Source organism: Solea senegalensis, linkage group LG19, assembly GCF_019176455.1.
Source record: "Solea senegalensis isolate Sse05_10M linkage group LG19, IFAPA_SoseM_1, whole genome shotgun sequence".
Lineage (NCBI taxonomy): Eukaryota > Metazoa > Chordata > Actinopteri > Pleuronectiformes > Soleidae > Solea > Solea senegalensis.
In genome coordinates, this window is record NC_058038.1 from 17,809,062 (window position 1) to 17,824,215 (window position 15,154).

The 15,154-nt window shown below is 40.6% G+C and overlaps 1 protein-coding gene across 1 annotated transcript; it reads right to left on the minus strand.

The window, feature by feature from the left end:
- Positions 1-1,038: 1,038 nt before the first annotated feature.
- engl (endoglin, like) lies at positions 1,039-13,275 on the minus strand. The gene is made up of 18 exons (XM_044050048.1): positions 13,041-13,275; positions 12,618-12,699; positions 11,719-11,808; positions 11,139-11,311; positions 10,379-10,516; positions 10,127-10,301; positions 9,857-10,028; positions 9,622-9,766; positions 8,256-8,448; positions 7,897-8,060; positions 7,006-7,161; positions 5,494-5,577; positions 5,137-5,376; positions 4,256-4,786; positions 3,969-4,113; positions 3,786-3,887; positions 3,005-3,110; positions 1,039-1,609 (listed from the first exon to the last, which is right to left on the minus strand). The coding sequence occupies exons 3-17, from the start codon at positions 11,783-11,785 to the stop codon at positions 3,007-3,009; spliced, it is 2,589 nt and encodes an 862-aa protein (XP_043905983.1). The 5' UTR covers positions 11,786-11,808; positions 12,618-12,699; positions 13,041-13,275; the 3' UTR covers positions 1,039-1,609; positions 3,005-3,006.
- Between the last annotated feature and the right edge of the window lie 1,879 nt (positions 13,276-15,154).

Below are 15,154 nucleotides of genomic sequence, written 5' to 3' on the forward strand. Positions count from 1 at the left end.
TTATTACATTTATCCGACCGATCATAGATAGGGGCAGTATTCTCTAAGACTCAAGTTTTTCTACAGATTCTGTAAAGTTAAATTTGAAGAGATGCCTATAGGGCAGTTTTGTCAGGAAGTCATCAGTGAATCGGTCACTGATGACTGTCATGTTAAGAGCATGAACTCACTCGTTCTCCAGTTCATGATATAGCAGAGACGGGTCAGTTAAACAGACAAGGAGGTCGTCCGCATACAGAGGCACCCGGGTCTCAGTGCTGCCGTGTGACCTAATACCTAATTACTGTATGGATGTCCTCTAATGCCAATAGTCAGGGGCACCAGTGAGGAAGAATGTTTTCAACCCTCTTTAATTCTTTTCAAGAAAAAATCCAATCCAAAGCCAATGTGTTGTATTTTTTAGATAACTACTTAGATCATCTCAACACAGAGATTACAATTCCATAATAGACCATAATTCTACACTGACACCATCCAAATTAAAGCCCCTTGTTATTGTTTTAACTGAGAGACCCTGAGCAGCAGAAATGACACACTGTGCATTTAAATGTATGCAGCTTTTCATGTTTTGGTTCACATCAGCCCACTCACGGGCTTCACGGTACCGTAATGTAGTAATGACATGATCAGGAAATCAGGAAACCTTCTTGTGTATAAAGTAAAATCACACATGCAGTAGATGCACGACAGGGGAAAATGTATTTGTAAACAAATAAAATCAGTACTATAACAGCTAATGGTGTAAGGTGTTGATCATCAACATCAACTGCTCTGTCCTTTAGACATGTTTGAAAAGGCAGAGAATGCTCAGAAATCAGTCAGTGTGTATGTAGGTTAACTCCTTTCCTGTCCACCCTCGACGCCTGGGTATGAGATGGACGCACTGCACACTGCAGCAGGCAGTCTGTGGTTTTTCTACACACCGTGCCATGTTTGGGTGAACGTTGAAAGTGAAATGACTGTGAGATATTGTGAGAATATGTTTGTGGTGTGTTCCCAGTTTGCTGCTCTAGAGAGGAAAACATGAACTATTACAGCTTTGAAGAAATAACTCAATACATTTGAATATGTGTTCACTTCGCTTGTTGTTGTTTTCATAGCTCAATTTTACACATTTATTTGAGACATAAACACAAAACAGTTCACATGTAGATCACATGTAGCTCATTCACAGTAACAGGGGCACACAATAACCTCTTGACTCACACTTGACCCCGTGTTCGGTCTCTAAAGTTGGCAAAGACGTGGTTTCTGTCTGAGTCAGTGCAACCGACCTCCAATCCTGCCGAATCCAGACAACAACGCCATGTGCCGACCCCGCTGCCACGTTTGAAATGACTTGACGTAAAAAGGCTTTGAGCATCAAACAGACGGACGTTTTCACTTTGACTCAAACACTTGACTTGTCACACTGCTGCAATGACTAAGTGCGACTTTATTCACATGCTCTCGCTTCGTCTTGCAGTCCTCTTGCGTGGCGACGAATGCCGCTCACGAGGAGAACTGAACAAACGCGGATCTGCGCACACACACAGGCAGCTGTGCTCACTCACACGCAAGCTGTTGGAACCTCCGTTCCACTTCTTTCTCAGATTTGCAGAAGGAAATCCTGAGTGAGATAAAAAAGAACAGAACTGTTGAGACCCACCAGTCTATCATGGCATATCAGAGTTCAAATCTGCAGGTGCTTGTCTAGTGCTGATATATTTACTGCAAGTGCCTCTCGCCGCCACATTTTATTTTAATATACAACTTTATCTTTAGGTTCAGTGTGTGCAGCCCAGCTGGATCATGCTGTTCCATTTACTCTTTAAAGAAATGTGTCAAACTTGACTTGAGTAGAATGCCTCAACATAATGCTGTCTGATTCTGTTGTGCAATGTCCTTAATAATTCATTATATTCCCTTGTTTTAATCCTATATTATATTATTTTTGTATATTTTTGTATTTTTCTTTATTATATTATTTTTGTCACTGGTGGAATTGGAACAAAATATAAAAATAAATGCTAATGCCAAGAAATGAGGAATACATTTCTTACAGGGCACTCATTGAAATACTTAAAATAATTAAAAATGTGGAGGATTGGATTGCTGGACTTTTAACTTTTACTCTTAAGACATGGTTCCTTCCCCCTGAAAATAGTATAAATGAGAATATACAAGAAAAACACAAGTAAAGTAAAAAGGGACATTATTTTAGAACAGTGTTCCCCAATCCCTGGTTCCTTGGGGACCACTGTCCTGCATGTTTTAGATGTTTCCCTGCTTCATTTGATGTCATCACCTTACCATAATTAGTTTTCTGAGATATTACCATAGATGCAGGAGAAGACAGAGTTAACAGATATAGTTCTTTGGGTTTAATTAAGACAAGGTTTCACTGCAGCTTGAATAAAATAATTCAAAAGTCGTCTGTTAAGTTAAAGGTGAGTGTTTTTAACTGATCATATACAAAACAAAAGGAATTAACATTAAGGAGAGGATAGCAGCAGAAATAAGTATTTAAAAAAGGCTTTGTGACAGAGATAATTCAATATTTTTTAAAGTGGGGTTGTATGAAGTACTTATACATAGTCGGTGTATTATATACAGTACAGCCGGCTTCAGCAGGCACAAGTTCAGCAAAAGCAAGGATGTGAAGGGGTTTCTTAGGCCCTGTCCTGGTATTAACATCCATCTTGAGTGATCCGACTGCTCGCAGACAGAGTGTTCACACCTGACATTGAGATGCATCTCCTGTGACCACAAGATCACATCTGCCTCCCCCGCCCTGTATTCAAATGCACACTGATGTCATGTGTTTTTGTGAGAACAAAATGATGTTTTTAACGAGTCTGAGTGTAAACGTGTGATATTAATTAATTTTTTATTCCTGTTGTCTGCCACTGCAGCCATATTTTAGTGAGCTTGTGCTCGTCTGTCCACAGCTGCGACTCGGCACAGGGAGTTTATGTAGAAGTACCTCAAAAAAGAACAAAGGAATAAGAAAGTGAGACCTTACCTCTATACTGACGAGGACCGTTCAGACGGAGGATTGCAGGTGTTGTTGCCTCCATGACTCTGGTCTGTTATATGACCCTCTCTTCCAAGTAAGGTTGTACTTGCAGCTTCAGTAAACACACACATTTATCATTGTGTTATGATGTCTACATAAACTACAACCACCCAAACAATCCACGTCTATCACAAATTCAGAGCCACCAAAAACAATACTTCACTCACTCTGTGGGGCGAAGTAATAAACTTAAAAAAATCCTATACTGTATATTATTTTTAAATGACGACTTTTGTGATTTTTTTATTTTATTTCAGATGAATTCGCTCCATGAGAGGATTCCATATATGCTGTATACCTAATGTTGTGAATTTACATCATACCTTCAATCTGTTGTATGTGATATATTAAAATGAACAATCTCCACTTCGTAGTGGTTAGCACTTTGCATCAAGAAGACATGGGTTTGAAACACGGTCTTAAGTTTTGTCATTTGAATTAAAACAACTTTAAGTATTAAAAATGGACTTTAAACACTAAGTAGAAGTAATGCAACAAAGGCATATGATTTAAACTATGTGCTATAATAATTATAATATAATAATATAATTTATAAGTGGTCTGTGGATGTAGAATAGCATGTGGCCCCTCACATTCACACTGGAATAACCTTTTTTCTCACCACAGTTGATGGGACACTTCAGTATGAAGAAATGCACGGATGCATAAAGATGATCTGTTTCACACCATAACTCCCCACATGGTGGAAGTGGGTCTCCTTACTTACCTGTATAATTATAAATCCACCACAGTCCACCCGTCAGGCTGACACCCAACAGGAAGGCTGCGATAACAATTCCCATCACTGGTCCCATCTGCATCACAGAGCCTCATGAGGGAGAGAGACAGTCTGATTAATGACCTGACCGACTGCAACACACCAAAAAGAGACCACGTTAACAGTACTCACTGCTGTGTGTCGGGTCTGAAGAGGCCAGAGGAGACACACTCAGCCTCTTTGTCCTTTGGCCAGCAGGGGGCCTCAGCAGTTTGGGTGCCAGTGAACTTAAAGAGCGTGTGACCACCATGGGACGGGACAGGTTTCTTATCTCACACTGAGATGTGAATACAGCAGGAGAAGGTACATGTGAGTGAACTGATGGTGTTAGAGAGATTAACAGAGCAAAATAAACGTGTAGCTTCTCTAAAAGTGTTCAACTTTAGTCTAATCAATATCCACTCTGTTTGTTTGTGTACCTGATGTTTGGGTGACTTGGATACAAGTGGTGGGATTCGTATTTTGCCCTGACAGTCAGTCTTTGCCGTTTCCTTCATGGATTCCCCTCTGGTTGAGTCAGACACACACACGTGGAGGCTGCAGTGCAGGAACTGCATGGAGTCATTATGAACCGGCCGCAGGATAAAACTAAACCTCAAGGGCTGCATCTCCTCCTCCTCCTCCTCCTCCTCCTCCGTCGCCACAATTGTACTACTCCTTCCCATCCTTACAGATGCTTCTCTCCTTTCTCTTTCCGCCTTGTGTCTAAATGAGAAATTCTTCTCTTGGTGCAAAATTCCGTCTCCTTCCTTTTCCTCCTGCAGTTTACGACCAACTTTAGCCTTTTCCTCGTCATCGTCTTGTGTCTTTGTGCTGAGGGTCAGTGACGGGTCTGAGGAACAGCCCTCTCGTATCACAGTCCAGAAAGGAGATTTCTTTGGGTTCGACAGAGGGGAGACCACACATGAAATCACCTCCACGGCGTCTGGGAGCGGCCCTTTGGCCGAAATCTGCCAAATGGTAACAGATAAGAAAACACTGATGAAGAAGAAGTTCTAAAAGGTCATACAAATAGTTCGATGTGACTAAAGGGGCTATATGTAAGAATGTGTTTTATTAAGTCATAAAGGTGGTGAGCAAACTCTTCATTCAAACTCTGTTATAGTCACCTTGTCTCCTCATCATGTGATTATTTACTGGGGCAGCATCTTGTTTCTATGAATTTGGATGGCAGGGACTGTTTTAAACGCTAAAGGTTGTTATTTTTACATAGTTTACATATTTCCCCTTTAGGATCCATATCAGAGGTTAGAATAAAACCTATCAAATAACAAACTATCATTGAAGAAATGGCAAAGACCTCAACATAGACACGGTGGCCTGCAGTGATGACACAGGGGCCAATCCTCCTCTGGTCATAATCTTCGCTGACAAAAAGCCTTAAATTAAGGAAAGGTCCAGATCTGTGTCTGGGTGTCGGGAGGTGTCTCAGTCCTGGGTCAGGCCCTCGATCCTCCGGTGTCCAGGGGAAGAGTCCACGCTCATCACTAGTGTCTGCAGTGGGTTCAGAGGAAATGGAGACAGCAGCCAAACAGCTAAACTGAGAAGACAAACAAAAAACCCACACTATTAGATGTTGAATAGCATTAAAGAATAACGATAAACATGGCGTACAGTATGTGGACATAGTGTACACTTAAAAACACAAATATCTCACATGTATGCTGAGAGGACTTTTGGACTTCCGCTCTGTCTCATTGAGAGCTAGAATGGTCTGAGGCTTGTCCATCCATAATAAGATCTAGGTAGAAATGAAAGGGAAAGAAATAATGTATGATTTACTGACTGTAACTATATACTGTAAGCCCTGCTTTATTATACACACAGTATCTAAATCCTCATCCTACGTGTCTCGCAATCAAATTATAACAGGGTTCCTAAAGCTTAAAGCAAGTTCAATTTAAGACTTGTTATGTGAAATCTAAGATTATTATAGAATTTTACAATAAACAAAAAAACAAAAAGCTGAAATGAGTTAGGGACATCTTTCCCCAAATGTTTCTTTCGACATAAAACATGGCTTTTTGGTCCAGTGCAAAAGTTACTAAAAAATCTATTTCCGAAAACTTTTATTGTTTTATTGCTTCTGCTGTGCTAATCTGCATGATATTACTTTTTAAATAACTGCTGCTAATTATTTTGAACTTAGAAAGTAGGCTTTTATGATGTATTTTTTCTATGTGTTAAATTTTTCAAGATGATTGACTACTTTAATACTAATTAAGGCCTTGAATTTAGATTTATGAATTCAATACTTTTTAAGACCTTTTAATTGGGATTGAAATTTTTACTTAATTGTGACGTCACACACTTAAGACATACATTTAGCATCCTGAATCAAACAGGTGTTTTCACAGTCATAACACTTATATCGTTTTTCCTGACATAGATTTTTCCTACACCACTGATAAAACAGGAGTTATAGATTGATTTACAGAGCAAACATAATATGTTGTTATTTCTGTTGATAACAAGTTTGTTACAGTGAAAATAAGCACCTTTCTTCTTCAGTGTTTAATGGCGTACACCTGTTGCGAATGTTGCTCGCATGTTTTTCTCTTTCTGAAGCCACTCTTCCACGTCCTTCCTGCCTCCACAACCCTGTTTTTCTCTCAACTCATTTGATGGCGAGGCATGCCATTTTTAGGCTTTCACCGAGCACTGTTCTGGTCGCGATGGCCTGGGTCTGAGCAAACTCCCACTTAGCACAATTTTGCACCATGTGTTATTGTTTTACCACTGCCTGATAGAGATAGAGCTGAGCTCATTTTGAGCCCAGGTGTGTTATGCTCTGTGCTCTAAAAGCTTCAATTCACTCCCTTCCTGCTGTCTTCTTCTCTGCCTCTGTTTCTTTTGGGTTGGTGCTATTCCATCCATCCATCCATCCATCCATCATCTACCATTCCACATAGTTAGCTATATAGTGACAAACTACTATAATGACATTTGAAATGATTTAGTTTGTCCAGTGCTGGCTATTGTAAACAAATGGTGGTCTCTGTGGAGCTGTCTCGGCTACATAAATATATTTTATCTTCAATTTCCACCAAATCACCATAATTACACACACTGGACCTTTAAGTAATATGTGGCTATGTGGAAGAGATGGAAATAATTTAAGGAACATGAGTTTTCTTGAGCCCCAATGCCTGTCCCAATATCCACTCACCATGTTTTTGTACTGCACTTCTCTGGACTGCCCGATGAGCACACCCTCAGTCCCACAGGAAATGACCGGGAACACCAACAGGAAATGGCTCCCATTGGACTGAGCCTGGCACGTCGGGTCCTGCAGAGTCACGACGGACACCGGGACAGACAACGTCTGAAGGACAGAAACTAATGTCACGCTGTGCAAATTCCATTTTCTCCGTATCTGATGGAGCAGTGTTGAATTGATTAATTAATAACCACGTGTGCTTTAGATGTAAAAATAAAACTCTGTGCAAAACATTCTTCCCTATGATTTTATAGATAATGTGATAAACAGTCGATTTTCACATCAAGGCAAAACACAAATTCTCCTTTAGCCCAACTCCTGGAAGCAGGGCTGATGAAAATGTTAAGAATCTAAACAGTAAAGCTGTGGGCGAGAAATCCTAAATATTGTGCTGTAGGATTGCAGAAATCTGTTTGCTGTAGTGTTTTCATTAACAGGAGCACTTTCCAATTAAAAAAAACTACAGCAGTGACTATCAGTGTTTATAATGGGTACTGCAATCCATAATCAAGTGTTGAATGTGGTTGACAAGGACTAAAACAAAAACACAAAAACAACAGACATTAAACAAAATGTAAAGTTTGTGGTCTGCAAATGAAAATTTAAATTCTGAATAAACTGGCTGTGTAATTGTTATCAGTGAAGCCTGATGACATATGTCTATCTATCTATATACGGTACATATAACCCTTTTAAACACAGACATCATTAGTGTATTGATTTATATAGTTTTAAATACAGATTCAGCAGCAATTCACTAGGTTAAATAAGCAAAGCTGTAACAGCTGGCTTCTATTTACATACAGTATAACATTAGATGTAATAGTGAGGTATGAAGACCTGCAGGGTTTGCTGGTCCATGGTCACACTGAGGCGTCCGTCCTCACACTGCACTGTAAAAGTGTCTAGTCCTCCCCCTGCTCTGCCTCCACTGTTCAGCCTCAGCCTGCGCTCCTCAGCCCAGGGAGGCCTCACAACCAGGGCATTCACCGCTGCGAGCACGTCTGCGAAATACATGGAATACTCACACTTTCACTTTAAAAACCCCTGCATTCACCGTGCACTCATGGAAATGTTCAGCTTTCATTGCTCATTCTTCTCTTTCTCAAAGGGGACACGAGCGTAAACATGAAGTAAATCACTAAACAGTCAGTTCACTCACACTGCAACGGAAACAAGAGACACACAGTGGTCCTGACCTGTCCCGGCCCCGGCCAGCTGGATCACAAAGCGGTTGGCCAGGTCAGCCTCGGTGTACGAGGTCACCCTGGTGTAACCTTTGTCACCGGCCCAGACAACGAGGTCAGACACGGACGACAGGTCAGAGTGAAGAGTGCTGGAAACGGTCAGGTAAGACTCGGGGGGGTAAGGAGGCGACACACTGTTGGAGGACTATGGAGAGACAAGAAATTAAAATAAAATGTAAGGACACATCATATCAACATTGTGCAGGGTTTTTTATGATTGTGATTGTGAAATTTGCTTATTTTATGTTTTTATTGAGTGTATGTCTGCTGACTGTTTGTCTATAACTGTGTTGTACTTTGTTTTCAACTGTGCCGCTGTCTGTCTTGGCCAGGACAAACTTGAAAAAGAGATTTTTAATCTGTTTTTTCCTGGTTAAATAAAATAAGAAAAATAAAAAATACAGTAATCTTATCAACATATGACATGAAAAGTTCTACAAAATTATAAATATGGCATTGACGATTGATGATTGACTACTTTAATACTAATTAAGGCCTTGAATTTAGATTTATGAATTCAATACTTTTTAAGACTTTTTAATTGGGATTTTAACAGGGATTTTACTGCTTTCTAAATCCTACACAAAAATGAAATTTTTACTTAATTGTGACGTCACACACTTAAGACATACATTTAGCATCCTGAATCAAACAGGTGTTTTCACAGTCATAACACTTATATCGTTTTTCCTGACATAGATTTTTCCTACACCACTGATAAAACAGGAGTTATAGAAACAAGAAAAATAAAAAATACAGTAATCTTATCAACATATGACATGAAAAGTTCTACAAAATTATAAATATGGCAATGCATAGTCCAAAAAAGTCATAAATAAGTCTGATGAATGTTGAAAGAGAATGATCTGTATCTCCGGCCTGAGGGAACGTGACTTCATTGGCTGTGAAGTGAGTGAGTCTGACGCTAACTGTGTTCCTTCTGTCTCGATGGGTTACGGATTCAGAAAGAATTAAAAAGATAAAGATAAAGAAATAAGATTAAGATAGAGTGAAGGTTAAAGGATGCTGCAGTGTAACATTACAGAAGACAACTGCCACAAAACACCAAAGAAGAAGAAGATGGTGACATAAATAAATAGATAATACATATAAATAAATACAAGTACAAGACCAAATGAAAGTCTAAAATATTATTATATCAACTTGAAATAGCATTAATATCATGGATATCTGGACCTGTATCACTCCTATTTCATTATTATGAAAGAAGAAGATTAAAGAAGATTAGGATTAGATGATACTGATACAGACTCCGAAACTGGTGTCTGGAATAGCATAAAAACAACGTGGCCCTTACATGAACAGTGATATGACCCTGGACACCATGAGCAACGACGGCCCAGTTGACTGGCACTGAACTGCTGAGGATCAGCACAACCCTCTGTGGCTTGGAGTTGGCCACTGGGGGCACAAGAGAGACAATAACCTCCACCTGCATCGAGCTGAAGAACAGAGACGAGGAGAGAAAACAGGATGTCAAAACTGCAGAGCCTGTGACACACACACACACACACACGAGTGCATGTTCTCACCCACAGAGACCCGAGCCCGCTGAATGCAGCTTGATCACGTGGACTTCGGGGCTGGGGACAGCTGCCGGGGCGTGAGCGCAGCCCTGCACTTCCTGTGGCAGCAGGTCAGAGGTCAGGTAGTTGTGAGAGAGGAACATGGACTGCAGCAGACACACAGCGGGCAATGTCGCGTCTGTGGTATGAAAGGGGAAGATGTTATGTCTGGTGTGAGCACAGAGGGAGCTCACGGATCAAAAAAGCGTGACCGGAATTGTTTTCAATGTGTCTCACCCTCTCCCACTCGGATGTAGACTCGGTTGCCGTGTGTGGTGTGTGTCAGGGATGAAAGGTTGCCGTGGTGTGTCAGAGCCCAGCGGTGAAGCGCATGTGGACGGAACGGTAACACGGGCACCGTGTGCACCTGCACGCGCAGCGTGAAGGACTGTACGCTGGAGTTAGATGACACCTAACAGACGAGACATCTTCAGGAGGAAGAATTGCACGGAACATGAGTTTCATGTGACCGAAACAACTGTGACTGACCTGCACCAGCACTGGGAAATTACGGGGCAATCTCTCAGCCTCCAGCCACCAGTTGACTGGGAGCTTGGAGCTGAGCAGCAGGTGGAGAGCTCTGAGAGGTGAAGGCCACAGAGACAGAGGCTTCAGTAACACCGTCACCTGTAAACACACGAGGGAACGCGTGCAATGTGATTTAGTTTAGTTTATTTTGCACACACTTGTATAGCATAAAATACCAAAGGGGAAAAAGATATTAAAATGTACCAGGAGAGAGTTCAAGAAGGCACAGGCCTATATAAAGGACCTCTGCTCCCTTAAAACAGGAAGCAAGTAAAAACTGGATCCTTTTTTAAGTTTGGTGCAAATCACTTGCAGCTGCAGTGAATCTTTTGGTGATTTTTGTTGTGTTTGATAATTGTGAGCAGAAACAACGTCACTTTATTTGTCTGCAGTGTCCTTCATCTGAAAATGGACTCTGACCGTCAGACTTGACTGAGGGAGCGTTTGCGTGTATACATCAGCAGCACAGGGGCGGGCGGGCACAAGAAGTGTTTATCCTGTCAGACGGAGAAGATCCAATTCACATCTGTGTATTTAAACACTGCTCTACGTACATTTAAATGTGATGCAGTGCAGCTTTGAGAACAATATCTGTCCTTTCTTTGTCACAGCAGAAAAATCACAGGTGTACATAATGAAATGAATGTTGGCTGAGTTCCATTTAGCTTCCTTATGAACTTTCACAAGAGTCTGTTCACTCGGCCTTGGTTGATCTCCGCACCTTGTTTTTTGCATTGTTTGTCGCTCGCCCCACTGCGATGACGTGCGTCTCCTTGTCCCCGCGTTCCCGAGCAGCACAGCCCGGTCCTGCCTCAAATGTCTCCAGAAGACCCTGAACAGGGTGTTGCGCCCCCACCGGGTCAGCCACAGAACACCACACCTCCTCACTCTGAGCTGAGGAAGAACAGGAACGCAGGCGTGCGACTGAGACACAGAGAGACTCATAGATAATCGAAAAACTGCAGATATCCCTCCGTGTCAAAAGAGAAATAACAGGAGTTACGAGTGAATGCTCTGCTCCGACACGCAGACACACACACTGCTCTAATTGTCATAAATTCCCTTTCTGTTTTCCCCACTCTTTCATGGTGTGTGGGTTTCACAATGTGCTGCACATTAATCCTTGCCGGGGGACACTGGACCGTTTCCAACTAAAATCTTTGCAACAATTTTCACTTTCACTCTGACACTTCAGACATTTTCATGCTGGAGCAGCATCAAAATCCCATTTCCCGAAACAGTCATTGCTTTTCTTAGTCGAGGGTTAAATGGCCGTCGACGTGAGTCGACGATGTTCTTACCTGCTGTTCTCTTCCAGAGCAGAAGGAGACAGAAGAGGGTCCTTCTCATAGCGGACAGTGAAGACATCACTAGAACCCTCTTTCAACAGCCTGTTCAACAGAAACACACACACACATTTATGCTGTATCATTCAGCACAGAGCACACATGTACACATTCAGCTCATTATTAGAGCGGTTACAGTTCACTCATTAATCAGCAACCTTTAATTAACTGTCAGCAATCTTGACAGGTTGCCAGATTTGAGTTTTCTAATGACATATGCTGGAATATATTATATACAGTGCTTAACAAGAGTATTATACCACCAACTAAACCTACAGCTGCCCTAAATTAACAGCATTGTAATGATCAAAATCCTGTTTTATGTTTCTGTAATGGTTAATACACCCAGACTGTTGAGCATTTTAAATCATCTTTAAAAACCTACTATTACTCCATGGCGTTTAACACAGGCTGACTTGGACTCCCATTGTTTTTGTTTGTGCTCTGTATCATTTTTTTATGTTTTTAGTGTTTTTCATTTTGTTCTTTGCCGTCATTCTGTACAGCACTTTGGTCAACCTCGCTCTATATATTTGAGTTCAGTTGAGTATATTGATTATAGTTATTTACTTGCATTACTGAACAGAAACATTAGTTATGGTGAGGTAATGAACATTATGTTTGATTAACTTCAAGAGAAGAGGCTCATATTTGGGTATAAAAAGGTTAATTCAGTTTGTTATTTGCCAGATAAATAACAATAACCTTTATTTTTAGTTTTAAAAACGCATTTTTGAAAGATTTCTACAATATTTATGTTTTCTCATTTTATGACAGGTGACAAAATTCTAACTAATTACTGGTCATTTAATGTAAAGTCATTTTTAAAATGCACACTTATAAACTTTACTTACCGTACTGAGAACTAGTTGAAAGCTAGTGCAAGACAACCCATCATTTCTTTTGAAGCACTGATGCACTTGTTGAGATGGAAGTCTGGAAAAAGAAAACAGTCGACCAAACACAGATTAAAAATTGGTGATGACAGTGGAAAATATGTTAAATTAATTTCAGAATATCTATCCATCCATGTCATTGTGTAGTATAATATATATATAATAAATAAATAAATACAACATTCAAATGTACTATTAATAAGTTATTTAAGGGTTTGTCAGGTTTGTGAAGTTAAAAGTAAGTGTAACAGCGTTTTTAATGTCTTTAATCCAAACTTGTAAACTAACTTATGATCACACAGTGTGAGCGGAGTTCACTTCACATGGTTTCATCAAACAAATACTCTGTGGCGCAAACATGAGCAGAGGAGTTGGACTCACCTCACAGAGGAACAGGCTGATCCAGCTGCTGCTTCATTCTGAACTCATAACCCTCTTATTCCCTGCGCACGCACGCGCGCACGCACGCACATACAGGTCACAGTGCGGTCACGCGCACCGTGCACATGTTAACCCAGAGTGAGTCCACTTCCCTCTCTGCTGCTCTTCACCGAGCTGAGGCGAGACTTCAGAGAAGTTGGTTTTTCCCACTGGGAAATTCATTTTTACGCACCGACCGAGTCCAGAGGGGAGGGAAGGGAAGGGGAGGGGAGGGGAGGGGACGTGTAATGAGACGATTGAAGGGGCGAGGGGAGGGACTGTGGGATGGTGTGACAGAGTGGAGAGAGAGATGGCGAGCGCACGAATAAAAGACTCTGCAAACGTCTCCAAACGTAGATGGCAACAGGAAGGAGGAGAGAAGGCGATGTGGGAGGGATGGAGGAGGAGGAGGGAGGACCTGAGGAGTTTGACTGGCAGGGGAAAAGTTTGGGAAGACGCACACACACACACACACTACTCTATGATGACTATATTACTGATCATTTATCACATAAAAAATAAAAATGCTCAATTTTCTATGACCACAGTCACATACACTTATGGTATGGCACAATTTTGTTTAATTTCTATAAAAAAACATAAATTTTTATTTATTTAGAAATGGACGTTGCACAATAAAACATCAAGCATCAATCAAGGAGAGATGCATTGTACCCGATTTAAGCAAAACTGCTGTAGTCCTGGGCAGGTATGTGCTTAAAAAAGGTTTTTAAATGTGAGTTTTAACAGGCATCTTACAGTGACAATACATTTATTTAAACTAGGGATGGGACGATACCACTTTTTTGTGTCCGATACCGATATCTCAAACTCGAGTATCTGATACCGATGTTAGTCCGGTACAGTCACCTTAGACCATTTATGAACTATGAAGCTGTTAACAACACATTTGGGCCGAGTCATTTCAAAGGCATAAATTCTTCAACTGTGTAAATAAGAACAGCCCAAACATGACTCAGCTAAAAGGCTTTTGCTGATTTTTATTTACTATTTTTTTAGTAAATCTGTGCATAGTGAAGAAAGTGACATTAAGGATTTTTGGACTGTATTGGATTTAACATTTTTGTCTGTTTTGACCAGTATCAGACTGATAACAATACCAATAGGGATGAGCAGATACAATACTTATGTATGTATGGTTTTCCACTGCACAGTTCCAGCACGTCTCAACTTGCTTTTCCAGCAGTGCTGTCACTAAATACACCAGACTCCTCTGTTAAATATTGAGATTTTAAACATTTCCCTGGTAATTGTTGGAGATTAACCCACATTTTTAAAGGATTGTTAAGTCTTTTTAACTGATCTACAGTTCGGCATTGTTCGGCTTGATTCTTATCTCTGCTAAATAAAGATTTAAAATAAAAAATAATCTTTCGTTCTTATATGTAGACAGTGACAGAGTGCGTGGGCTGTGTTGGAACTTTTTGGAAAAAAACATTGGGAAAAATCCATTTAGCAAAAGTTTCTACCAATTACAGAACAGAACATCTATGTTTTTTAATTAAGTTATCGCTCATAAGCTGTGTCCAATTTAGCTCGAGTAGCTTGAATATGTGTGCACTTCATTTTCTCTCCGTTTCCACCGACAAATAATTGCAGTAATCTTTTGAACGATGACCGTTTTGGGGGTCATTATTAATAACAACAGCTGGGACCTGGTCAGTCTGAGTCTGGATTCACAAGCACATCACCGCACATTAATTAAGTAGTGACTTCTGCAAAGATAACTGGTCCTTGTTATCTCTCGTTGTCGGTTTGTCTGCAGAACTCATGTTAATGTTTGGGATTTCAGAGAAACGACATGGATCTCAGCTGCGACCTGGTGTCACTGTGACCCTTTCACAGAATTACATTTAAATGCTGCCTGTTGCCGTGTGGGGACACTCTGTTGATTTCATGTATTTATAAACATCTGTGCAGTCTGTTGCGAGGCAAAACGCTGGTTTTGAATATATGAAAACTACCGTTTGGTTCATAAAAATCTGCATCTGTCCATAAGATTCAAAACAACATGTATTTACGTTTCCACACTCATACTGGATCCAGCTCTTCTC

Excerpts from the sequence above, each read along its gene's own strand:
- engl (XM_044050048.1), bottom strand. The coding sequence starts at position 11,785 with ATGTCTTCACTGTCCGCTATGAGAAGGACCCTCTTCTGTCTCCTTCTG. Across the intron at positions 9,767-9,856 it reads GCGGGCTCGGGTCTCTGTGG|CTCGATGCAGGTGGAGGTTA; the intron begins GTGAGAACATGC and ends TCTGTTCTTCAG. Across the intron at positions 5,578-7,005 it reads AAGTGCAGTACAAAAACATG|ATCTTATTATGGATGGACAA; the intron begins GTGAGTGGATAT and ends ATTTCTACCTAG.